Source organism: Capra hircus, chromosome 14, assembly GCF_001704415.2.
Source record: "Capra hircus breed San Clemente chromosome 14, ASM170441v1, whole genome shotgun sequence".
In the NCBI taxonomy this organism is placed as follows: domain Eukaryota; kingdom Metazoa; phylum Chordata; class Mammalia; order Artiodactyla; family Bovidae; genus Capra; species Capra hircus.
This window is the reverse complement of record NC_030821.1, coordinates 90,846,986-90,873,248: the sequence shown is the minus strand read 5'-3', so window position 1 is coordinate 90,873,248 and position 26,263 is coordinate 90,846,986. Positions and strand designations below refer to the sequence as shown.

The window sequence follows — 26,263 nt, the reverse complement described above, 5'->3', positions numbered from 1 at the left end:
CAAGAAGAATGCTTTCTGGTACAAAATCTCCTGGATGGCATCACTGACTTGATAGACATGAATCTGAGCAAATTCCAGGAGATAGTGAAGAACAGGGAAGCCTGGTGTGCTGTAGTTCATGGGGTCACAGAGGTTGACAGGACTTAGTGACTGAACAATAAAAACCCTGCAGTGCTTGCTAAATAAAATATTTTCATGTGACTTTTACAATCATACTAAGACTAGACTTGACCTAAAACAGCTAAAGAAGGGGATGTCATCCTCCATACAGGATGCCTCTCTATGGAGTGTGTTAGTCACTCAGTTGTGCCCAACTCTTTGCCACCCTATGGACTGCAGCCCACCAGGCTCCTCTGCCCATGGGATTTTATAGGCAAGGATAGTGGTTTGCCATGTGGATGAGTCTTTATCTTTTCTTATTAGGTTCAGCAATGAAACAGAGGGAAGCAGAGTGGCTGCTAGCCTTTTGAGGGATGGAGGTGGGGGGATTGTTGGGAGGCTCTGGTGCTGGTGGGTGTTGGCAGAGGTCAGTGGGTGGTGCGGAGATGGTAGGGCCCTTTCTTGTTTTCCTCATGTTCCTGTGATTGAAGTACAGGGCTTCCACTGACTTTCCTACCCTGGCTCACCCTGCAGGACACCTGGTGAGGATAAATGAGCTCTTATTCATAAAGCCTGACCACAAAATTTTAATTAGAGCATCATGAATGAAGATCAAAATGATCCCTAGGGCTCTGAGAAATGATTTTAACCTTTCCTGGAGCACTTCCTATTCATTTGAAAAGACCTTGATGAGATTTAAAACATTTGACACCAGAGAGCAACAAAAATGATTGAGAGGCTTAAAGGGCTAGTTTATGAGGAAACATTAGCAGCAATAAAGCTCCGCTAATAACACCAGGCTGAGGGAAAACTCAGGCAGATGGCAGCTTAATACGAAGATACTGAAGCACATTGCCTGAGGATGAGAACTTTGCCTTCTGAAGATTAAGAAACCTTGAAATATTACAAGAATAGAGAAACCCAACACGCTTCTCAGAGCTGTGGTACTGATGCGCTGGCGCAGGTAATGGGCTTTCCCTCCCCACGTGAAAGTGAGTTGGGAAGAAAAAACAAAGGAAAAAGTTTAAAAGATGAAAATAAAGACAGGAGCATTTTTGAGGTGGGAGAGGAACAGGTGGGTTTAAAATAACTTTTTTTTTTTTTGGTTTTGTTTCTTAAACTGGGAGTTTCAGGAGTCACCCTGTGCTCCCAGCCCTTTAGGCGGTTGGTACCTTTGAGAACAACGTGAGATAAACTGAACTCACCGAGATTCCTGCTGCTCCCGGGGGGCCTGCTGGCCCTCGATCTCCCTGAAAAAAAACATGTACTGCTTAGAATCAAACCCATTCAATCTCCACTGCCAAAACTGATGCTCAAATAATGATTTGGATTTGGTAAAGCTTCTCTTCGGAACTTATAAATGTTGCCGATATTAGCTGGTATGAAGCTAAAGGCCAGATGGGGAAAGGACAAAATAAGAACGGCAGCCAGTGGAACCTACTAAAGACTTTTCTGTCTCTTTTCCCCCAGAATACCAAAGCAAATAATAATACCAATGAAAATAAGCATTCATGGTATCATTTCTGTTAACCTACTCTTTAAGACAGAACCCCATAATACTTACAGGTAAAATTAGCCAATACTTTTCTTCCACATATTCAAAAGAAACTTATTACCAATAATTAAAAGACTAAGACCTTGAATGTCTTCTGAAAAGCTTTCAATAGACTTTTGGAAGCTCATTGGATGTTGGGTTAAAATGAATGTGTTTAGAACTAAGGATTTTGTAGTTTCTCCTCATGAGGCCCATAAGAAGACCCCTGGAATTTCTCTGAGCAGTGGAATGACTCAACCTTTTTTCCAAAGGCAGTGTGGTATTTTAGATAAAGCTGACAAGGCTAAAAATACTTATGGTTATATATGGGGCAATAAAATGGCAATTTTTGTTGGGCAGAATCAACATTAAAAAACTCCGTAAGTTCACTGAGGGACATAAAAGAAGATTTGATTAAACGGAGAGAGATGTTTTGTTCTTGGAGGGCAAGACAGCGCTGTAAAGGTGTCATTGTGCCCAAACTAATTTATAAATTTAATGCAATTTTTACAAATTGTAGCTTGATCAAATGATATTAAAGTTCACTTGGGATAATAAATATACTTGAGGATAAGAGAAAAAGTAAAAGGAATAATAAAGACATTAGCAATACCATATTTCAGCATGCAATAAAGCTATAATAATTGAAATATGGAATATTGGCCCAAGATTAAGCAGTATATCAATGCAATATAACAGCAACTTCAGGAACAGACCAACATTTACAATAGGGTTTTAGTAAAGAAAGGGCTGTATTATTCAACAAATAGTGCTAATAATTGAATAATTTCTTTGAAAAAGTCTAATTCCTCTCTTTATATTATACTCCATATAAATTCTGCTAAGACTAAACATAAAACTGAAAGGCAAGGACCAACTAGGATAAAGCCTCCATCATATAATATAGAAGTAGTGTCTTCAGTATATAAACCATAGATAGCTACAGTTAAAAAAAAAAAAAAGAACTAGCAGAAAAATGGGTGAAGGACCTAAACAGATAGTCCTCAGTTCCACTTTGCTTTTTTAAACTGCAGGGTTTTTTCCCTGGAAATGAATGCACTGGGGCTTTTAATTCAATGGAAATATTTGCATATCTGATAAAGATGAAGTTAAGAGGGCTCCTGTCTGATAATATGGTCCTTCCAACAACCGGGTCTCACAGTACTTTGAATCAGTCTAATTTAATTATCTGGCAGAACTCTTATTTCCATAATTATACCTGAGACCTAATCAAAAACAATATCTCTCTGTAACCTCCACTGCCTGCATTCCGATCTTGGACCACCATCTTCCCTCGCTGTAAATCACTCCCTTGAGTAGCTTGAACCCCCCCTCTCCCCCCACAAATTGCGATGTCACAAAGATCTCTCTACCATCCCTGGTAGAAAAGTTTTCATGCTCCTTCACTCCCTAGATGGCCCCTCTTGCTCATGTATCTAGTTTAGATCCCATGGTCACTGGTTATAATCTCTCCCTATATACTGCTGGCTCACAGTCCCATCCGCACTTCTCTCACTTATTTGCCAAAACGGGAACTCGTTTAAACCCAGATCCCTTCCTGCTTTGTGCGCATGGACACAGTCTCACTGACTGGTCTCATTTCAGTTTCCGACCATGAGTCTCGAGGGGCTTCTGCTCAGCCACCACACTCTGTGGTTCCTGGACTTGCCCTCTCGTAGAAGACCTTTTCCTCAAACTTCCAAACTCTTCTCCCTACCTCACCCTCAGATGAGACCTTGATCCTCCATCTCTCAGAAAACAGAAGCAATCAGAAAAGAACTTCTATAGACTCCAATCAATGCATGTGCCCGTGTCCCCGCTCCTGTACCCCTGTACTTTGGTTCCAACCAGCTCCCACAGATGAACTATCTGGGCTCCTCTCTGAAGCCAAGCCCTGCATTTATGCCCCAGGTTCCTTCCCTCTTAGCTACTAAGGATGCCGTTCCAGCACTTCTCCCCTCTCCTGCTATCTCGTCGCTCCTTCCCCTTTACTAAACCAGACCTTTCCTTTAGCCTAGAAACAGTCCGGTTCCTCTGTGGTCTTAAAATCTACTTTATGGAACCTAGCTTCCTCCGGTAGCTGCTGGCCTGTTTCTTTACTCTCCTTTGCAGCAGAAGTCCTTGAGCATTATTTTTGCTTTGTCTAAATCTTTTTTTTTTTCTTTGTCATTCTCTCTTAGACCATTCAAGTCCAGAAATTTTTCCTACTACCACAGTGGAACAGTAATCATTTCTCTGATGAACGGTTCCTACGTGGCCATCCTACTCGACCCATTTGCAGGATACGAGACAGATGATCACTCTTCTCCATACACCATCTTCGCTTGATTTCCAGGGCACCAACATTTCCTCTTATTTCTCTGGTCCCTGCATCTAAGTCTCCCTTGCTCACCCCCTGCTTTCTTCCTGATCTTAATATTGGAGGGCTTCAAGGCTCAGTCCGTGATCCTCTTCTCTTAAAAAAAAAAAAATCTGTTGTCATTCTCTTGGTGATCTTATCCAGCCTCTTGACTTTCAGATAGCACCTATAGGCTCACACAATCAATTTATATCTGCACTTAGACCTCTTTTTAAGCCCCATACTCTTCTATTGTACCACCTACTGCAGTACCCCCACTATGCTGTCTAGTAGATAATTCCCATAATTGGTCCCACGTCCAAAATTATACTATGGATCATTCTCATCCTACCCTCTCCAAACAGACTCTGTGTAGCGCTTTCCTCATTTCTGTTGATAACATGCCATCATCTCAGGGGCTCAGGTCAAGCACATTGGAGCCATCCCTGATTCTTCTCTTAGACCCACATCCCGTCAGTCTTATTGCCCTTCCTTCACAACATGTCCAGAGCCTCAGCCTCCTCAGGAGCTCCGCTGATTCTGCTCCTGTCTGAGCCCCATATATGGGTATAGTCTGTGTCTTCCCTGTCCCATTGGGCTTCCAGGCGGTGCTACTGGTAAAGAACCCGCTTGCCAGCACAGCACATGTAAGAGACATGGGTTCGACCCCTGGGTCAGGAAGATCCCCTGGAGGAGAGCATGGCAATCCACTCCAGTATTCTTGCCTGCAGAATCCCATGGACAGAGGAGCTTTCCTTACACTCCAGCTGCAGGTCTGTCACTTTTCTACTCAGAAACCACCACTGGCTCCGTATTTCACTCAGAGTGACAGAGAAAGTCTACGATGGCCGATAAGCCTCTTTATTAATTAGTGCTTCTGAAGGAGCAATTTACTTGCTTATTTATTTTCTAATGCATCATGAACCAATGTGGGTCTCATGTTTGGATATTATGGCAATGTCAAAAGTCAAGTTGTTTATATGCTTGCTCTCCATCTATGTGCTTATGCTGCCTCCAAACCCATGACAGAACTTGCAGATTGGCCCTGGTCCTCCACGGGCCAGCAAGCAGCACTGCTGGGCAGGGCTGCTCCTCACCTCCACCCCACCTCTCTGACCTGATCTCCTGGCATGCTCCCCTCACTCACTCCCCAGGTCTCCTTGAATGTACGGGAATGCTCCTGTCTCAGGGCATTTAAAACCTTCTTTTTCTAGTTGTATATATTTAAGGTGTACAGTTTGACGATGTGATATACATATATATCGGCAAATGATCGCCATAATCAAGCTAATTCACGTCTCCATCACCTCACACAGGTCACTGTGTGTGTGTGTTGAGAACACTTAGCGAATTTCAAGCATACAGTTTAGTATTGTTACCTAGCATCACCCTGCTATACATTACATCTCAGGAACTTACTCATCTTGCCGGGAACATTCTTCCTTCTGGCTTCAGGGGCTTAGCTAACTGGCCACCCCCCCCCCCAGCCCTTCCAAGTCTGCTTAGTTCCTGATTTCTCAGACCACCTGATTTAAAATCACACCCTCCCCTTCCGCACTCCTGATGCCCTTCAATCTCGTCTACTTTTTCTTTCTTTCCACAGCACTTACTAACAATATTATTAGTTATTTGTATTTATTCTTAGTTTCTGTATTCCCTGCTTAGAACATAATTTTCACAAAGACAGAGGTTTCTGTCTATTTTGTTCTCTTAGGTATCCCCAAACCTAAAACAGCTCCTGGTCCAATGGTAGGTGCTCAATAAACATTTTTGAATGTTGACCTGGTGAACACATGCTTAACCTTGCACTTACCTTTATACCAGGAAAGCCTTCTAGTCCTGGCAACCCCATTGCACCAGGTTCTCCCTGTTAAATATGAACATAAGAACACAAAAGCAACAATCAAAGGTTTTTAAATCATTGATTTCAAAAGCGAGGATTTTTTATTTTTTGCCTAGAAAGTACTCTCTCAAACACTGATTGGTAATTTAGCAATTAAACAGTATGCTCTATTTTTAAGCATCTGTATTCTTGCATTTGGTATTTGAAAACAGTTAGAAAATAGAGCTATTCCCTGAAGTATGAGTATTTTTAAAAAAACCATTTTTAATCTGATTAAGAATCTGCTCTGAATGAATTCCTCTAGTCAGTGATAATTCCAATTTCAGTAAGAGATAGAAGAAAAGGCTGGGCTTTAATAAACTTTGCATTTGTGAGGTACCTAAGGCTTCCAGATTGTCAGAAAACAAGACTAAAGATGGAGCTCTCAAACCAAAGTTTATCATCCCTCAATATTCCCTGGAGCTGGACATGAACTTTGGCGCTTCAGAGGACAGCCCCAGAGGCAGTTACTGCTGATGGGTCACTGAGAGGAGATGAATAAGCCTTTCTGTTAAAAAAATATCTGTTACATATGCTGCTGTATGGTCACAGCTGACTGTAAACTTTAGGTTCTCAAGGAACCCATTTAGAAAGGTTAGGGTGAAGGAAGCTGCTAACTTATAACAATAAACATTAGGGGTTTTAAATTAAGACAGACTAAGTGGGTTGATTGTTGTTGTTCAGTCACTACGTTGTGTCCAATTTTGCAGCCTCATGGACTGTGGCATACCAGGCTTCCCTGTCCTTCACTATGTCTCACAGTTGGCTCAAATTGATGTCCATTGAGTCAGTGATGCTATCTAACCATCTCATCCTCTGTTGCCCCCTTCCCCTTTTGCTTTCAATCTTTCCCAGCATCAGGGTCTTTTCCAAAGAGTCAACTCTTCATATAAGGTGGCCAAAGTATTGGAGCTTCAGCATCAGTTCTTCCAATGAATATTTAGGGTTGATTTCCTTTAGGATTGACTGGTTTGATCTCCTTGCAGTCCAGGGACTCTCAAGAGTCTTTCTCCAGCAACGCAATTTGAAAGAATCAGTTTTTCAGGGCTTAGTCTTCTTTACAGTCCAACTCTCATATCCGTGGCTCAGACGGTAAAGAATCCACCTTCAATGCGTGAGACCTGGGTTCGATTCCTGGGTTGGGAAGATTCCCTGGAGAAGGGAAAGGCTACCCACTCCAGTATTCTTGCCTGGAGAATTCCATGGACAGAGGAGCCTGACAGGCTATAGTCCATGGGGTTGCAAAGAGTCAGACATGACTGAGCGAGTTTCACTTTCACTTTCACTCATATCCGTACATGACTACTGGAAAAACCATAGCTTTGACTAGCAAAGGATCTTTGTCAGCAAGCTGACGTCTCTATTTTTAAACGTTGTTTATGTTTGTCATAGCTTTCCTTCCCAGGAGCAAGATTCTTGTATTGTCAAGGCTGCAGCCACTGTCCACAGTAATTTTGGAGCCCAAGAAAATAAAATCTGTCACAATCAAATCTGTTTTTTCCACCTATTTGCCATGAAGTGATGGGACCAGATGCCACGATCTTAGTTTTTTGAATGTTGAACTTGAAGCTAGCTTTTTCACTCTATTCTTTCACCCTCATCAAGAGGCTCTTTAGTTCCTCTTCACTTTCTGCCATTAGAGTGGTATCATCTGCTTATCTGAGGTTGATATTTCTCCTGGCAATCTTGATTCCAGCTTGTGATTCATCCAGGCTGGCTTTTCACATGATGTACTCTGCATGTGAGTTAAATAAGCAGCCTTGATGTACTCCTTTCCCAATTTTGAACCACTCCATTGTTCCATGTCCAGTTCTAACTATTGCTTCTCGATCTGCATACAGGTTTCTCAGGAGATAGATAAAGTGGTCTGGTATTCCCATCTCTTTAAGAATTTTCCACAGTTTGCTGTGAACCATGAATTAATGTTAACTACAAATATGTTTTCAGGACACTGGATGCTTTCAACATAATCATATAGAAAATGTAGCTTTCCAAGTTCATTCTCTATAAATGTATTTTTGCATGCCTAATGCTAATCTACTTCAAAAATACTACCAACATTAACTTCTATTATGAGTTATGATATTGTCCTTATTATGAGATGCTTAATGAGAAGCATATGATCTGGATACTTTCTTTGCTCCAAAAATCTTTTTAGACATCTACCAATAGGTAACCTGCCAATCAGAAAAAAGATGTTTAGATTCTATTCTGCATGAAGCTCTGTAATAGAGGCCATTGACAAAGGAAATAAGCTCTTTGATTCTCTTTGTTTATATTCTCAGTTATCCTTAAGACAGAAGAATTGGTTGAACAGTGCTCAGCCAATCGGTCGACATTTGTTTGAAAGTAGCTAATAATAAATATTCAATTGAAAACCAATTATAAATTGAACACCAAGGGAATGAAATGGATCACCTCAGGAAAGAATAAATTCAATTAAGGGTGATTTTTATCTGCACAGTTTCACTGAAAAGATTAGAAACAGTGATGCAGATCTGGTGGCCTGGGGTTTGAAGGAGGCTGGAAGAGTAAATCTTCCCCCAAGCCCCAAGGGGAGTTTCCATTGTCTATTCAGTGACCTGGTGGCTCAGCTGGTAAAGAACCCGCCTGCAAGGCGGGAGACCTGGGTTTGATTCCTGGGTTGGGAAGATCTGCTGGAGAAGCAATAGGCTACCCACTCCAGTGTTCTTAGGTTTCCCTAGTGGCTCAGCTAGTAAAGAATCCACCTGCAAGGCGGGAGACCTGGGTTCGAGCCCTTGGTTGGGAAGATCCCCTGGAGAAGGGAACAGCTTCCCATTCCAGTATTCTGGCCTGGAGAATTCCATGGACTGTATAGTCCATGGGGTCGCAAAGAGTCGGACACGACTGAATGACTTTCACTTCACTCTATTCAGTGACCTGTGATTCCACCATTCTTGGCTTATCTCTGTGGTATGAGGTAGTATTTCTCTACTTAGGGGCAACTGGTAACATGAATTCCAAAGGAATAATCTAAAGTTTTATCTAAGATAAACCTGAAGGATTACACAGTAGTTAATTTCATGATTTCACATTTTATGATTCTAATTTTGTGCTTCACCCACTTGATTCATGTTTCTAAAAGCAAGGAACACCCTTCACTTAGTGTTTATTCTTTATCCTTTGTTGCAACTAAGAAAAATCAAAGCCTCATCTCTTCAGATTCTACTCACATCTATCTACATTTTTGTTACCACCCACTTTCCAATCCAAATGAATTATAACTTATCCTTTATTATTATACTTTTTTCTCACCTAATGAAAAAACTTTGGTGTTTCGGGGAAGGCAGTGAGAAGCCTGTGTGCTCCTAAATGATCCAGAAGGGATGTGTGTGTGTGTGTGTGACAGAAGGAAATACTGAGAGGAAATTTTTATCAATAACATGAAAGAAGATTGAAATTGGAATGAAGGATATAGTGGATGAAAGCATTAAAAATGTTACAGATAAAGAAAGCACAGCATGAGTAACAAAACAAAGGAAACTCTCACATGACACATTTGGAAAATGCTTCTAACTGGGTTAAATCATGATTTTAGGGGATAACAAATCAATTTTTAATTGCCAAATAACAACAACAACAAAAAGCTCTTTCATGCATCTCCTTTGAAAATGTATTTAGATGCGAAAAGATTGCTTTTTATGGCTGTCCTGCTTGTTTAAAATTTATCCATCTAGTTTTACCAAACTCTACTGTAACGAAAGGGCCTTCAGTCTCTTCTCATGGCAATGGAAAGTGCTTTGAAAATTTATATCAGTTTCAGGTACATCTGAGTTTCAAGCATATATCCAAAGGTCAAAGTACAGAGAAATGAAATATGAAGGATAGAGTATCTGCTTGTAAAGGACATGACAGAAAAGTCAGCCAGGGAATAAAAGTAATCTAACTGCATTTGGCAGAACTTTTCCAGGGACGCCTCGTGGTTGAGGAGGATGCCTGACCACAGTCATCATCCTTCGGGGGCTGGAGGACAGGATGTCTCCCCAGGCGGAGGGTTAACCTCCCGACACATCATTCCCAGTAAACGGGGTTATCACAGCTCACCAAATCTCCTCCAGAAAAACTGCCTCTGACTGAAAGTAAATAAACTGCCCCTATCTCTGTTGTCGTTTTGGGAGATATGGCAGACATCTTAAAGAATTTCTTTTCAATAAATACTTTTCTTTCATGATCCACTAATATTTTTCTTTCATAATCTACTTTCACGATCATCAAAATAGTTCTATTGGAAGACAGTGCTCTATTTCTCAGGAGCTTTATATGTATCTCTTTCCAGCCCAGGGTGATTTCTACAAACGCACTGATGGGGGAATGTCAAGGGCAGTGACATCAGGACTGAGGCTTTCTGAGATGAGGAGTGGGCCTGCTGCCTGCATGCTCACTGACAAACATCTCAGAAGGCAGGCATCCCTCCTGAAGCTCTTCTTAACACTAATAAAAATGTATTTTCTAAATGACACAAAACATGGGAATATACATACCACTGGGCCAGGATCTCCTTTGGGGCCCTATAAGAAAAATATGAGAAGTCACCTTGAAAATAATGACTGAAGCAAAATCACAAACTATGAAGAATTTTTGTCCAATTTGCTTTAATACATGTAAAAATATGTGCAAGCCTTGCTTTGCTACCGTTTGGATTTGAAGCATAAGATGAGGAAATATAACTTGATAGAACTCCCATGATGGCAATCACCTGGACATTGATTTAGTTCTCAGATTTCCAAAATGTGACATCTCTATGCATAATGCAATTTTTCTTTATTTTGTGTACAATCTTATTATTATTGGTTTCATTTATTTCCTCCTGCAGAACATTTTGGTTATATTTCTAATGCATAATTTTCAACGAACTTGGGATGTCTTTTTGTTGTGTATATGTGACTGTTCAGTGAAAATATGCTTCAGGATAAACAACTGTACTCACAGGGGGGCCGGGTGGCCCTGGGTAACTGGGAGCGTTCACACCTCCCTTCAAAAGAGAAAGAAAAAGGTAAGAAGAACTTGTAGTAACCTGGAACCAGAAAGTGACTTTACATAATTAGAAAAGTAAATACCTGGATTTTATATAAACTGCTCATTCCATTCCCTTCATTGAATGGTACACCCTTAGAAGAGAAATGAGATACGGAATTATTATTTTATGTTAATAGTGAGAGTCTCTACCTCTGTTGTTTTATCAAATGATATTTTTCCTATTCTATTTTAGAAAATGAGCTTAATGCTATCAGTAGAAATAACAGTGTTTCCATTTTTGGTTTTTCTAAAGAAGTGTAGAGGAAAAAAAAACCCAAAGGCATGTGAGCTCCACCTGGAGTGCACACACACACTTTCTGCAGGACTGTGATGAATGTGCTGATTTGACAGACGAGACACTAATGTATTCAGAGGAAAATATTATTTGCTCATTAAAATTCAGTCTCTGAATTGCCAATTTATGCTAACTGTTTACAGCCTGCTGACCTGCAGGCCATAATACAGGAGTGCTGATGAAGATGTGAATAGGGAACAATTTGGCTACTGAAAGGTAATTTTTTTCCCATAGTCTTTTCATACTGAATAGAAAATTAAGAGAAACAGGGGATATGATTTTATTCACAACCCTGTGTGATGTACTACAAGAATATATACTTTGAAACAATAGGGAATAGAAACTTCCTAATAAAATTGATTTGTGAATCAAGTCCCAGGGTAACACTTTAAAGAGAACTCATTTGAGAGGCTTTCATAATCATACATTTTAGCATTCAGGAAAAATTTGCACATGAAAATTTTAGTTCAGATCTTTTAGCCTTTTTTTTAAAATCCCCATAGAATTAATAACTTGCATTTTCCTTTATTGTGATTTCCACATTTTAGCTGCAAAACTGAAGGTCCCTCATTGCCCTGTTTTTGGACCATGGTAGCCAGAGGTGCTCAGGGCACGTGACCTGCGTACATCCTGCAAACACTTGTGAAGGAAGGAAAAAAGCTTTGTTCATTTATTCCTTTAGTACTTCACTCATCCATTTAACAATTCAATTCAGCAGTTTGACAAATGCTGAATGTCTACTGTATATAGTCCTGGAGGGCAAAGGATACTTTTGTCTGAGATTTCTAGTGCCAGGGTGGGAGGGTTCCCAGGGGAGACAGCATTTAATTTGTTTTGAAGAATAAATAGCTATGGAGAATCCGGGTGGGAGGAGGGAGGGCGAATTCTTAAGTCCATTGTAAAATACAGGTCCCTTTTGTGGGCTCATGTTGCACTTTGCTGTGCTGTCCACTAGGGAGGGAGTGCATTTTAGTGTTTGAGCCTCAGGTGCTGCCTGCCCTGCTTCCATGTCAAGGGAGAAGGTAAGTAAAATTAAGAGCAGGTTCAGGAAAACAGATGCTGATGTCTTCACTGAAGTGTGCAAAGCACACAGACACGCAACCTATCTTTGTTGTCTTCCGAATCTCAAGAAACTTACCAATGCAGAAAGCTAAGAAGTAAATCTGCACAACAACAAACACTTCATTTCTTTTGCTTTTTGGTGAAGATGGTATTTCAGGTGATGACTTGGGCCATTTCAGGGAGTTACCCAGTTTTCCTGGATGTTTCCCTTGCATCTAAGAGGTGCACGTGTTATTAAACTTGCAATTATTTTTCTCCAAAAAAAGTCACAGATGACTTCTGCTCCCTTTGGGTGAGTTTGGCTTCTTAAACTCTCCCTCTGAGGCCAGCGGGAAAGAACATTCGGCGAGATGGAAGCTGTGATGCTGTTCAAGAGAGATCCCACTTGAGGGCAGACTTGCTCCAGGGAGAGACACCTGTCTTCTCCCCAGCCTCCTGACAACATCTGTCTCAGCCCTGAGGAGAACACTGATGGCCCTTGTACATTTCATTCACTAAGTGCTGTATAAATAGAGTTTCCTAGCATCTCAGGCATCATGGATAGTAATAAACACACACAGCATAACACAATTTTTCTACCAACTCACATTGCTGGAAGGGATCTCCTTATGGCCCCTCTATTTTCCATGAACGAGGCTCATTGAGGTTAAATGACTTTCCGAGCGTCCCCCAGGCGGGAAGTGGTGAGTCAGGCACCGCCAGGTGAACTGAACCCACAGCAGGGAGGCCCACAGCATGCAAACCTGAGCACTGTGCCTCAGGGTTGAGCTCTCAGGGAGTCAGAGCTCCCCAAGCCATACCGGCTGCCATTCAAATTCATACATAAAACTCAGCCGACTTTTATCCTTGAAGGTACCTAAATGTAGTCCAACCCCTTTACGAAAGGCTTTTCTTCCCCCTTTTCCATTATGATACTTTTATTACAGGATACTGAATATAGTTCCTTGCGCTAGACAATAGGACTTTACTGCTTATAAAAAGCCTCAAGTAGAAGCATGCATTTATGTTTTAAACATGAAACAACTCACAGGTGGTCCAGGTGGTCCAGGTGGTCCAGGTCTCCCAGGGGGCCCCTCACTGCCCTGCAAAGGGTAGACAGACCAACATCAATGACAGACGTTTCTACCCCAGGTTTATGAACCAGACATTCTGAAATTGATATGACTTGTCATTTTGTCAGCCTTGCAAAGTCTTATTCAGCTCGGCTTTTTTCTTCACCTGGGGAATTACTGGACCACAGGAAAGCTAAATGTCTTTTCCCACAGGCATTCAGATCTTCAACGTTTGACCCTCAGGGACAAAGCTTATTTTCAGATGGAGCCAGGCAACCAGGCGATGAGGTCCTGGGCTTTGAGCACAATTAGGGGAACTCTCCATACCTTGGGGTGCAGAGCAGACTTCCTGCAAGTGGGGGTGGCTCAGGGACTCGGCTCTCTGGGGCAGACCCTCACCCCACCACCTTCATCTTTGGGGAACCAGAGGGGGCATCCATATACTTTAACTGAAGTGGAAAATAACAATCTGAGTTGTGTCTGCAGGGGGAGAAACCTCTCTCACTTCCTAAGTTAATGACAGGCATGTCCCCTTGAGCAGAGGTGACCGAGGGACCGTGCTATTTAAAGGAAACATTCTATGCAACATAAACAGCCTCAGACATTCTGCTTCCAGGCAAGGCAGACTGAAAATGACATCTGTGAAAAATGAATTCAAGCTGAAATTTGAAACGTGGGATTTGACTTATATTTTTATAAAACATAGGCTGGTTATTAGTCCATGATAAGCAGAGGCACGATACTCCCTTTGGTGTTTTAACCAGTTTTTCCTGTAACTGCCTTTTTTTTTTTTTTTTTTAAAGAATAGCCTCTAACAATCTCCTAAGTCTCTTGATTATCAGGGGCAATGGCAAGAAATGGTTAATTAAGGAAGAATCAGAGGGTAAATTCTTACTTATCATGCTTAAGAATTTTGAGGGAGTTTAGTCCATTTTCATAAAGTTGAAGGGGTGTCATTCCAATCTCCCCATTTTTTTCAGTAACCAAATAATCATATAAACCTCCTGATTGTGTCTTTATCAATAAAGACCAACTGTAAAGATTTTCTTGCCATGTATCTCCCTGAGGCTGAGTAACAATGAGTGTACTGTGCGTTTCTCTCTAAGACAAATCAGGTCCTGTGAGCTGCCGGCAGAGTCCTTCAGATAATTATGGCATGGTTCTCCTGAACTGCAAGAGGACAACAAACAAGGAAAACATGTGCCTACTGAAAGGACTCTTTTTTCTGGTACAATTTTCATTCTCGACTGTGGCCCAAAGCTCCTCTCTGTGTGGAATTCCCATTAACTTCAACAGGCAAATCGCCGACAGAATAATTTCCATCAAGAATACGGAGAAAAGGCTGGTGGGGCTGGGCAAGCTCCCTGGGATGCTTTCAGAGACAAATGTGTGAGACTGTCTAGAATACGCACACGGTTGCCTTTCAATTTGGGGGAGGGGGAGTCCTCTGCTCCTTGATGCCATTATGCCCATTGTGGGCATTTCGGGGTACAAGCCACTGAAGTGGCTCATGGATTCCTGATTCTTAAATTTCTCGAATCTGAATAGTTAGTCCACGTGACTCAGGCGCTGGCTCTATCACACTGACGGGTGGTGGTGGGGGGGGCTTCAGATATTAAATCTGGTACCCTGTGAGCTTCCTCCTGAGTCCCCTCTTTTGCTGCCCTTCCCTGCTGACTCATTGGCTGGAGTCCCCACGAAGTAAGCTGTGACGGTTCTTTAGAGGCCTTCCCCTATGACTCTCAAAGGATGGAACTTCCAGATTTCCTCAGCAAGCCCATCAGTTACTGGAATCCTGACGCTGAGAGCTGTGAGCTGTTGGGAGCCTTGGCACTGTGGCTGTATGCCCCGATACTAGCCACCTTCCTGCATCTCGTCAGGAGGTGGCTCTCGCCCTGTCCTTCCACACAGTGGATGCCCAGGACCTTGTATCCAGCCTGGAGCTGGCATGTGGTACCCACATTCTATTCATCCTTTTCCCTGGGAGCATATCTCTTGTATTCAGACCAATTTTGGGACCTGTGACCTTCCAAGCCCCCTTCCCTGACACCTGTCCTACTTTGAAGCTTTGCTTGATTTTCCAGACTTTCTCTAAAAGTGGTCTCGCCTTGCACCCACCCCAAACCCCAATTAGGACAGTAAGTGAGATTTTCCCTCTGTACCTTGTCACCCTTTGTTCCCATGGGGCCAGGGTGTCCCGTTCTTCCTAATAAGCCCTGTAAAACACAAAACTAAGTTTGTTACTGAAACAACAAGAAAAGCCAAGCACTGATACATTTTGAAGGTCATTTGATCATAATTAAATCAGTCTTATAAGTGTATATTTCTTCAGGCTGATACTGCAGCTGTATTCTGCTGATAAGCCCTTGGAAGGAAAAAATTTGTATCTGTGGTCGCTTTTTCACCTTGGCCAACCACATTTAATGACCTTAATTGGAACCTTTTAATACATTTAAAAATTTAGCCTTGCTGTTTAAATGGCAATTTACATAACATTATGCCTTCCTAAATGAGCTATAATTTTGGTAGTGATCAACATTTTAATACTTCATAGAGCAGAATTAACAAGGTGCATATTGAGTTATGCAATCTGCATTTTACCAATGGAAAATAAAATTTAATTTAAAATCATCTTTAAGAACAGTTAGCTATAATTTCCATGATTCCTTTCTCAAATTTTGCTCTTAACTTTTAATTTTAGCTACAATTTAGACTCAGGTTTGTTCATATAACTGGTGAAAGCATAAATGGTAAAATTTTCATTATAGCAAATCCATGATTCAAAATATTAAGGGATATGATTACATTCCTACATACCATTTGCATAGGAACTCTAAGGAAAGGAGGATTGCAAAAATTGAGGCTTGAATAGGATTGCTAGATTTAACAAATAAAAATACAATATTTGGGACAAACATGCTATGAAACTATTTATTTATATGAAATTAAAATTTAACCTTATATCCAATATTTTAACCAGCAACCCTAGTTTTGCGCTCTGCTTTAAGGAGAGATTGGGTTTAACAGGCGGGAAAAGAAAAGAGATTTCTGTTTTAAGAAAACAGGATACCTAAAGATACAAAGAATGGGATACTGTGCTTGAGGGACAGTGAAAAAAGGTGCCAACTAAAGCAGAGCATATTTTAATTCATAAATTTGAGTAAAATGAAATTGAATCTGATAATCCCTGATCCATTTTTTTTCCATCTAGAGAATAAATTCTTAGTTTATGGTGCTTAACATGTAAGGTGTAACCATCTGAGTATCTCAAAGGTCAATGCCAAAAAATTACAACTAAAAGAGATAACGTTCTCTTCTATATCCAACTTCTATTCAAATTGACTGCTTAATCACAGACAAGTCTCCACAACCCCTAGCAGCCTCACGTAACACTAACAAAAATCCTAGACGTTACATGCTACTTTTCCAGGCAATGCTTGAAAAATTTACATGGAGGAATGGAGAACAAAAAAGCAAGGAGGAACATTAATTCACTTGGCATCATCTCAGCAGACACGAGTTGTGAGTGAAACAGTTTAGCAAATACTTACAGGCGGTCCTGTGGGGCCAGGAACACCTGGAAGGCCTGGAATTCCTTGAAGACCCTAGAAGAGATAGTTCCTACCATAAAATCTGTTATATCATTGAAGGCAAAGTATTTTAGTTCAGCAAATATTTTGACTATTGAAAACAAAACATCTGTGTTGGCTAATCAAGAAACAAGGTATTTGTCATGTGTAAAGACCCACTTTTTAAGAATAAGGATGTTGAGCTAAAATGCTGTGGCATGCATGGCATCTGTAGTGAACATAATTTAATGTGTTTGGTGATTCATAGAATACTTTTGATCTCACATTTTACATATCTTCAGAATCATCAATAGCATCTTTGAGAAGCATGAAAATACAAATTTCAGAGGAGCAGAATGTCATCAAAGAAATACATGATTAAACGAACGCTTCATTCAACTAGTGGAACAATGGAATCTGCGTTATGATATAATATTTAGTTTAGCTGGCCAGTTCATTTTAAGAAATTTGGCTCATCGGTGAATTTAAATTTGGAATCCTTTAGTGGCTTAAGCATAAAACTGAACACAAAGCCTCTCTTGCTCTGTCTTAGATTTGTAGCATCATGCCAGTTACACTGGATACATTTATATATTCAAGGAAGAATTGCTAAGATTAACTGATAATTTATGTAATTAATTTGTTCCTTTATCAGATATGTCAGCAACAGAATATTAAATTTAAATAAGCTCATAATACGAACTATTTCACAACTATTAAAATCATGTTTCAAAAGCTATTGAATGGTATAGAAAAAGGGAAAGTCACAAAATGTTACATAGGGTAAGGTCCAAATTATTAAAAAAAATAGAAATGCAGTTCCTGAGAGATGAGACTGATGGAGGCTCATAATGTCTTATCTGGAAACTTTATATCAGATGTGCTTCAGAGTACTGAATTTTCAGATTTGTTTTAAAGGAAACACTTGTGCTTATATTGGTATTACATAATACTCCCAGTGGCATCTAAGGCAGCACCCACTAATGAACAGGCAAATATTTCTATTGCAAAACACATGATATTCTCACCAAATGGGATACATAGATTGGCTCCATTTGATGTCAGGTCAGATTTTTCTGCCGAAGAAATTTAATCCAAACTTGGGAAAAATTTCTCAGGTTTTCAAAGGCATTTGAGCTTTGGAATTGTGGATCTGAGATTGTGGACCACAATAGGACTTTTACCAACAGTCTGAGAAGCACAAATTGGAGTAACTTTTACTCTTTTTAGTGTTTTTGTATATTTCTCAGATTTCCCATAAGAATCTCAGATGACTTCTTTGATGAGAAAAATATACTTTAAAATACCCATTTATATGATGTATCGAGTTCTATTTTGAATGGTTCCACTTAAGCTTTTTTTTTTTTTTTTTTGAGAGCTCTGTCTCATATTTGGTTGTCCTTCAACAAAGAAAGGGCTTCTCATAGCTCAGTTGGTAAATCATCTGCCTGCAATGCAGGAGACCTGGGTTCAATTTCTGGGTCGGGAAGATCCCCTGGAGGAGGAAATGGCAACCCACTCCAGTATTCTTGCCTGGAGAATCCCATGCACAGGAGCCTGACAGGCTACAGTCCATGGGATCGTAAGAGGCGGACACGACTTGGCGACTAAAGCACTACCACCACCACTTTTTCAGGATTCAATTTTCTTTACTAAGTAATCTTTTCATAGTGCCCAATCATTCATTGTTATCGTAAGTTCCCTTACCTTTTCCTGTGCTGACATACACATGTGGTACACATTGTAAATATCAGATAAAGTGACCATGGTAGGATTGTTACATAGCGAATTGCTACATAGCTATTTATGGGAACCCTAGAGGAGCAGGGTTCCACTGGGTCAGGGTTCACTGCATTAATTGGATCAAGGATCAAGCTCTACGGAATACGCCCATCTAATGCTTAACGGGATCATACATTCCTTCAGGTCCTTCATGTGATAGGAGGTGAAGAAATGCTGGAAGAAAAGAAGCAGCCCTTCTTGGGAGTGCTGAAATGCCTCCTGTAATAAGAGTCTTGGGTAAAATCTTATGCACACTTGTGTTAAAGAATGTGGATCGAAATTTTCTTCAAGATGGGTTCGTCCTCACTGGCAACGCTCTGTGTGTGTGTGTGTGCACGCACATGTGTATGCATCTGCAGTGGTACACATTAGCATGCTGTTTTGATTCTTTTTATTCCCCCATTATTAACTTGTCTATAGGGCTATAAGTGAAAAGGGAAAAAAAAACCCCACTTCTTTTGGAAATGGACCTCTAAGTATCTGGAGATTATAAATGGTATACCACAAATTGCTTTATCTCAAAATAGCCACATTTCCATAAAATTCTCTCTATATGTACATGTATAAGATATGTATGTTCTTATGTATTCTTCTTTTTGCTACTTTTAGTCTCAAGACTGAATCAGTCTATATATGCTGAGTCTTTAGGTAGTCTAATTTATAAGCTCGGGGCTCATTAACCTTTGATGACCACATTAAACTTTAAAATAAACCTCAGTCCATAAATAAAAAAATCGTTCTCAGCAGTCTTTCTCTGAACAAGCTGAAATTCTGTACTAAGGGTAAAAGTTACTGTGGATGTATAAAGGGCAAGAAGATAATTTTAGAAGACAAGAACGTCATTAAAGAAGACAAATCCATATTAAAGAGTAGGACAGTCGACTTAGCATATTGTACCAAACTAAAATACAAATTAAAGTTTATTGCCTAGATAGCCAAGTATCATTAGAACCAAGTCCTTCCCCTGTTCTGATATTCTGATCCTACCATTCATAGCTCAGTTGCTATCAAACATATTTATTTTTCCACTGCTGCAATTTATGGCTGAAGATATTCTGCAAGTCCCACTTATTGATTATTTTCTGAAATACTGTAAAAAAGATCTGCATTCCAATCAAGAATCCCCTCTGACTATAAGAGGTGGGTCTGTGTCCTATCAGTATCTGCCAGCTTGTTACCTTGAGCTGTGGCAGAGCATATGTGACGACTGGACAGAGGGCAATGTCCCTTTTGTTAAAGAAAGAACAACTCTTAAGTTTCCAAATAGACTATGATCATTATTAAATAATAACTGGGAATTCCACAAAGAGAGAGTGTGATGTCATTCTATATCTTTTCCAGTAAGGATAGGACAGACATCTTAGATCTTGTATAATTAGATATTGGTGGTGGTGGTTTAGTTGCTAAGTCATGTCCAACTCTTGCGACCCCCATGGACTGTTACGTGTGTATTAAAATAAGATAATTTATTGGCCAGTTGGCAATATGTATGTTCTTGGGCAAAGTTTCATTCACTTAAACAATCAACAAATTAAAATTTCAGGGAGTATCTGAGTCCAAGAAGACAAGATAATATTCAGTATTTCCCATCTGTCAGAGAGGGACAAACTGCATTGACCCATACCTCCCGAAAGGCCCAACTGAGTTGTATATTACTTCAGGTGTATTCATACTTTTCATGTGATGTGAAGAAACAATGAAAACAATCTCCTTATGAACTAGCTGGAATTGAATGTCTAAGAGTCTTGTACAACATCTGTGCACCCTGTGTTAAAGAAATCTACAAGCTGTACTTAAGCAAAAGCACACTAAAATAGTGGAGGGATTAAGGAGGGGTTCAGTTCACTGCAGAATCAATAAAAGTTAACTTCTAATAAATTTAATTTAGAGTCACTTATAAAAAAACCTGAATTCCAATTATTTCCTGATCTTTTTGCTATTACCTTCTCAATTGCCTTTAAAGCCTACTTCTTGAACCTAGGCAGTTAAAAGCTGTTAGACTATTAACATCAGATACTGTGCTTGTACTTTAGTGCAACTTTCTGTGAAGCATGAAGATGCAAAAGCTCAATAACTCTTCCTTATTTTGAAAATAAAATGCCTTTACTCTTTTATTTATGGATGAAAATAAATGTATTTCTTTGCTCTTCAATTTTTAACTTGGAAAAAAACAAGCCAGTCCTTACTGTTTTCTTGAACAGAATCAACATTAATTAAAAACAATAACATGGTAATTTATAACGTGAAATATATAACTCCAACTCAAAAATAGATCTACTTTGTATTGTCATGATTTTCTACACTAACATCAAGGTTAATATATGCCAGATGGCTTACTTACTTTCATTAAGAATTATTAGTATCAAAACTGTTTAAACTAACAACAATTCATCATCCTAATTGGTTTTTCTAAGAGTTAATGTGAATTATGCAGGAAAGAATGCTATCCTGAGATCGGCATGGCTGAGAGTCAGAAAATTATATCACCATCTCAAAAGCACATTTGACTTTGAACTTTAGTGGGAGGGTGAGTGGATGATTAAAGCAGTCCAGGCAGACCCTTTTGATGTGTGTGTGTGTGTGTGTGTGTGTGTGTGTGTGTGTGTATGTTTTCCTCCCAAGAGTTTGAAAGTTGAGCAGAGATACAGACAAACCAAGGTCATTGAAATTGAGTCCTGTTAACAGCAGAGGGCCAGGAAGTTCTATTGAGCTCTGGAGCTGCCCTTAGCCCTAGGCTGGTTGCTAACTAGCCCTTCAATTCTATGAAGTTTTTAGTAAGTTTCCTCTTTCCCCTTGCTTTTGTCTTGAGAGACGTAGAATTTTTACCTCCTGCATGAAAACTTATCAATTAACTGATAACTTTGTGCTTAAATTTCCTTGTCCCAAAAACTGGACCACTGATAACAAACATCAACGTATTGTTTATAATGGGCTAACATTTGGGGAAAAAACACTGTTTTTGTTTTTATTTGTTTATCATCAGACATGAGCTATAGGGAAACTGATGTCCTTTTGTTGTGTCCTGTGTATGAAGGCTCAGCAGGAGGGTTCCATGGTCAGAGGAGTCTGTTACCTCATCACCTTTCTCCCCAGGCACGCCAGGGTAGCCCCGCTCGCCTTTGCTCCCCTAGAAAGACAATACATTAAGTTAGTATGCTCAGTCATTTTGTCATCTTTGGAAAAATGAAAATATCCTTCTAAGGACACTTGGGGCCTGTTGTTTGGACAGAATTGGGAAACAAATAAATGACATATGCAGATGGCTTTTCCAAGATATTTTTAGAAAAGGTACTATATTTTAAAATGGATTTTTTTTTTTTTTTTTTACCCCAAACTGAAGGTTGCACGGAAGAGAGATTTCCCTACCTTTGGTCCCTCTCTGCCTGGGATTCCTGGAGGACCCCGTGGCCCTAGATCGCCCTAGAGGACAGAGCAGTCGCAGGTAAGCGAAGGCACCATGGAGGACTTCCAGGGTCCCCTGGTCCACACTCAAGCCTCGCCTTCTTACCTTCCGGGCTGCAGAATCAAACTTTCCGGGCTCACCAGCACCTGATTCTTCTCCTTTGTTGCTTTTTAGCCCAGGGACACTGGCTTGGCAGTTGCCACAGAAATTCTAATGAGGATAGAGATAAGATCACTTAGAGATTCATCAAAGTAATGTATAAAAGTGAGCTCTGATTGGATTTGAACTTCTATCTGAACCTTTGTGAGAGCTGAATGACAACCGCTGCTATGTCATTCTATAATTTAATCAGTTAGAATGACTACTTTTGGGGGGGGCACAAAAACTATCTTAAAAGATAAACTCAGTGCACTCCCCTCACTGTCCGGTGGTTAAGACTCCATGCTGCCAATGCAGGGGGCACAGGTTTGATACCTGGTCGGGGAACTAAGATCCCACATGTCTCATGGTGTGGCCAAAAAATAAAAAGATAAACTCATAATTCAAGGTCATAGAGTTCCAAATGCTTAGCAGCATGTTAAAAAAGAGGTGGCGATAAAGTTTGGAATAATCAGCAAGATCACAGAGCTCATACAACCAAGAGCATAAATCCTTAAAAAAGAAAGAAAAAAAGAGAAAGCTGTGAAGAAAGGATTTTTCCTTCTGAGCGCCCAATCAGTTGGAAACCTATACACAGCTTTCTAACATTTTGTTAGTTGAAGCACTCATGTGGGAAGTAATTACTTGAGTGACTTGGACTTGACTTCTAAGTCAAATCCAAGTGCAGATAGGAAATCTAAGTGGAATTACCTTTCCGTCCCCTTCTCTGTAATCTTTAGCTGATTTGGAAAGGCTTGAATTTAGGTGTCTGAGCTCACAAGATAAACTTCTTATCATGTAAAGCTCTACAGAGGCTTATTTTTAAATACATTGTTATAAACATATGATCAGGAAAGGCATAAAATAGGGACCACTGAGTGGGGGAAATAGTTTCAATTTAACAACTGACCAAAGGTAGGACAATAGAAGCCGCTATTCTTTCATCCTTTTAACCAAGCGGAAAAATCTTTAAACATGAAGTGGGAACTGAAATTTGCCATTGATGGGAAATTGACAAGAAAGCCCATATTATTCAAGCTCAATATTTTGACCCAATGTATATGAGGACAAGTTTGGTTTCCAGACATATGCTCCATGGAAGACTAATTTTGTATGGTATTGAAAAGGTTCTGAGGCAATTTGCCTAAAAAATGCTGGGTTAGAAGAATTCTCTTTATGGTGGTCCTTCTTAGTGCTGGAAAACATTAGGAGGAGCTGGAGTGTGCAAAGTTTCCCAAACCAATTTGACCGCCAGGATCATTTCATTTAGTTAACGTGCTGGTAAGGAGTTAAGAAACACATACCTAATTGTAGGACGACAACTATTAAATCTGAAAATCTGTGAAGGTAGCAAGATGCTTGAGGACTTAGGAGAACCAAAAGAGCTTTCCCTATTTCAAAAAGTATAAAGAAGGTGAATTACTGTATCTGGAGACTTTGGAAATAAATAGTAACATTTTAGAATGGATTATTCAATTGATTTTTAAAAAACTGAAGTATAGTTGATTTACAATGCTGTGTTAATTTCAGGTACATGGCAAAGTGATTCAGTTATATGTAGATATATATCTTTGCAGATTCTTTCCCATTATGCTGCTGCTGCTAAGCCGCTTCAGTCGTGTCTGACTCTGTGCGACCCCATAGACGGCAGCCCAGCAGGCTCCCCCGTCCCTGGGATTCTCCAGGCAAGAGCACTGGAGTGGGCTGCCATTGCCTTCTCCAATGCATGCATGCATGCTAAGTCGCTTCAGTCATGTCCGACTCTGTGCAACCTGGTGGATAGCAGCCCATCAGGCTCCTCTGTCCACAGGATTCTCCAGGCAAGAAAACTGGAATGGGTTGCCTTTTCCTCTTCAGGGCTAAATACTAGGAATATAAAATAAATCACACATATATACATGTTGCCCATGTGAAAGTGAAAGTCACTCAGTCGTGTCCAACTCTTTGCAACTTCATGGACTATACAGCCCATGGAATTCTCCAGGCCAAACTGGAGTGGGCCTTTCCCTTCTCCAGGGGATCGAACCAACCCAGGGATCGAACCCAGGTCTCCTGCATTGCAAGCGGATTCTTTACTAGCTGAGCCCCCAGGGAGGCCCTGTAGCCCATGTGTGTGTGTATATAAATATACTGTCCATTCATATATTGACAGATACTGCGCATGAAGTTAAGTGAGATGTAAAGGGTTCAATCTTAGCATTCCACAAGGGAACAGGCAAATACATAGCCTACGTATGTTCCATTATCATCCTCCCCCATCTGTTTTACAAATAAAATAAAGGGAAGTATTACAGAAAAAAATGGCAGTGAGATTAATTCCCTAGGAGGTGGATAATAGGTACAGATTATTTTTATTTAGTGGAGTCACAGGTGTTAGGGTAATTGTCAGCGTTGGAATTTTGTAATGCACTTTGTAAAATCCCATGACATAAAACTCAGCCTTCAAACTAGCTGTTTCTTGAGCAGCTTTTCCTTCTGGACTGGCCAGGGCAGATACTGTGAGGAGGACTGGGTTTCACAGCGGAGAGCCCAGGGGGTGGTGACCACCATTAAGAGAAAGCTCACTCCAGGGAGAAAATGGTCCACTCAGGGTGTTAATGGCACTCTTCTCTCATAGCTCACCTCAGAACTACCCACTCACCTCAGAACTACCCACTCCTCCCTGCACCCCGGCCCCCCACCCCTCCAGTCCCAATATGAGAGGCCAGTAAAGGAGAGAGTCAGGGGATTAGTACCAATGGCACAAGATACAGATTGGATCCATGCTCCTTTTACTGTCTGAAAGATGCTCTACCATTAAAAAAAATGGAATTTTAGTTCAGGCTAACTCAACCTCTGGTAAAGATTTCCTTTCTGATTTTTTTCTGGAAATTAGCACACAATTTCTTACACGGCAACAGAATACCTTGAACAAGGCCCCGATGTCTCCCAAGAGAGGAAGTGCAATCTGTGGATAAGGAGAAAAAACCAAATATAGGTATTTAGACATGTATTGGCACTTATAATACAAACATAAAACAAATGTAGATATTTTCCCTCAAAATGCTGAGCAGCTGAGATTTCTCATCATAAAGCTTCTAAGAGCCTCCCATTGCCATCACAATGGTTGGCTAACATGAGGCTTCCTATTCAGAAACAAATACAGGACACTAGCAGAGTTCATAACCATTTTTGAGAAATAGAGAAATACCATTTCTTTACCATGAACATGGAATCACACAGACGTCATCGTTTCAATTCTGAGTCATGCCGGGCGACCATCATGCCAACCTTAACATATTATTGGTTTAAAATTATACATAAAGACACATCATTTGTTAAAAGGAAACCATTCCTCTGCCAAGCAAATCATCAGGCTATTGAGAAATATGGAAAGTACAGGACGTTTGCCTTAAAGCTGTTCCTCATTGAATTCAAAAGAGCCAACAGGTGGCTTAAGTGATAGGCAAAATAGATACTGGGAGGCTCAGGCAGAGTCTCCTTCATGTCTTAAAATGTCCCTTCAGAGAGACACCATAAATCCCAGTAACACGTTAGACTCCCAGACAATACATACATGATTCACTACATTGGGGAGTTAAAGGCCAAAATACCTCGCTGCACATAGCTTATGAAGGCATATAAGGCCTGCATAGCGTGAGAAGCAGAAGGATTTGTGAGACTTAGAACTGAGAGGCCAGATTTGGATTTTATTATACAAAATTTTTAATACGATGTCATGTAACATACGGCTTCTTAAATCATAAGTGCCGATTCTGAGGCTATTTAAAGGGATTTCACTGTCACTCAAAGCAAAGTTTAACCTGAAATAAAACTGGACACACATTTAGTGCCTAAACCCATTTTGAAAGAGCCTACTCAAGGCCGTTTTGTAATTTAATCATTTCAGCATTTTTAAAGCCACAGAATCAATAGATATGTACCATATTGTGGGAAACTTATCCGCAAACATTCATTTAGAAAAATGAAATTAATTTAGTCATTAGCATTAGAAAGAACAGAATCTGTGGCTATGTATTTTAACTCAGTTTTCCGTGGGATTGAGACACTATATGCCAAGGTTCAACTTGAG

General features: G+C 40.3%; 1 protein-coding gene across 1 annotated transcript in view; it reads right to left on the bottom strand.

Moving 5' to 3' along the window:
* The window catches only part of COL19A1 (collagen type XIX alpha 1 chain), a 114,952-nt gene that overhangs the window by 43,159 nt on the left and 45,530 nt on the right, over positions 1-26,263 (bottom strand). Inside the window, exons 15-26 of the mRNA XM_018058814.1 lie at positions 25,097-25,138; positions 22,159-22,263; positions 22,017-22,070; positions 21,724-21,777; positions 16,851-16,904; positions 15,462-15,515; positions 13,276-13,329; positions 10,932-10,982; positions 10,802-10,846; positions 10,356-10,382; positions 5,785-5,838; positions 1,305-1,349 (exon numbers count right to left, since the gene is read on the bottom strand). Of these exons, the coding sequence (XP_017914303.1) occupies positions 1,305-1,349; positions 5,785-5,838; positions 10,356-10,382; positions 10,802-10,846; positions 10,932-10,982; positions 13,276-13,329; positions 15,462-15,515; positions 16,851-16,904; positions 21,724-21,777; positions 22,017-22,070; positions 22,159-22,263; positions 25,097-25,138 (639 nt within the window). The remainder of the gene's footprint in view (positions 1-1,304; positions 1,350-5,784; positions 5,839-10,355; positions 10,383-10,801; positions 10,847-10,931; positions 10,983-13,275; positions 13,330-15,461; positions 15,516-16,850; positions 16,905-21,723; positions 21,778-22,016; positions 22,071-22,158; positions 22,264-25,096; positions 25,139-26,263) is intronic.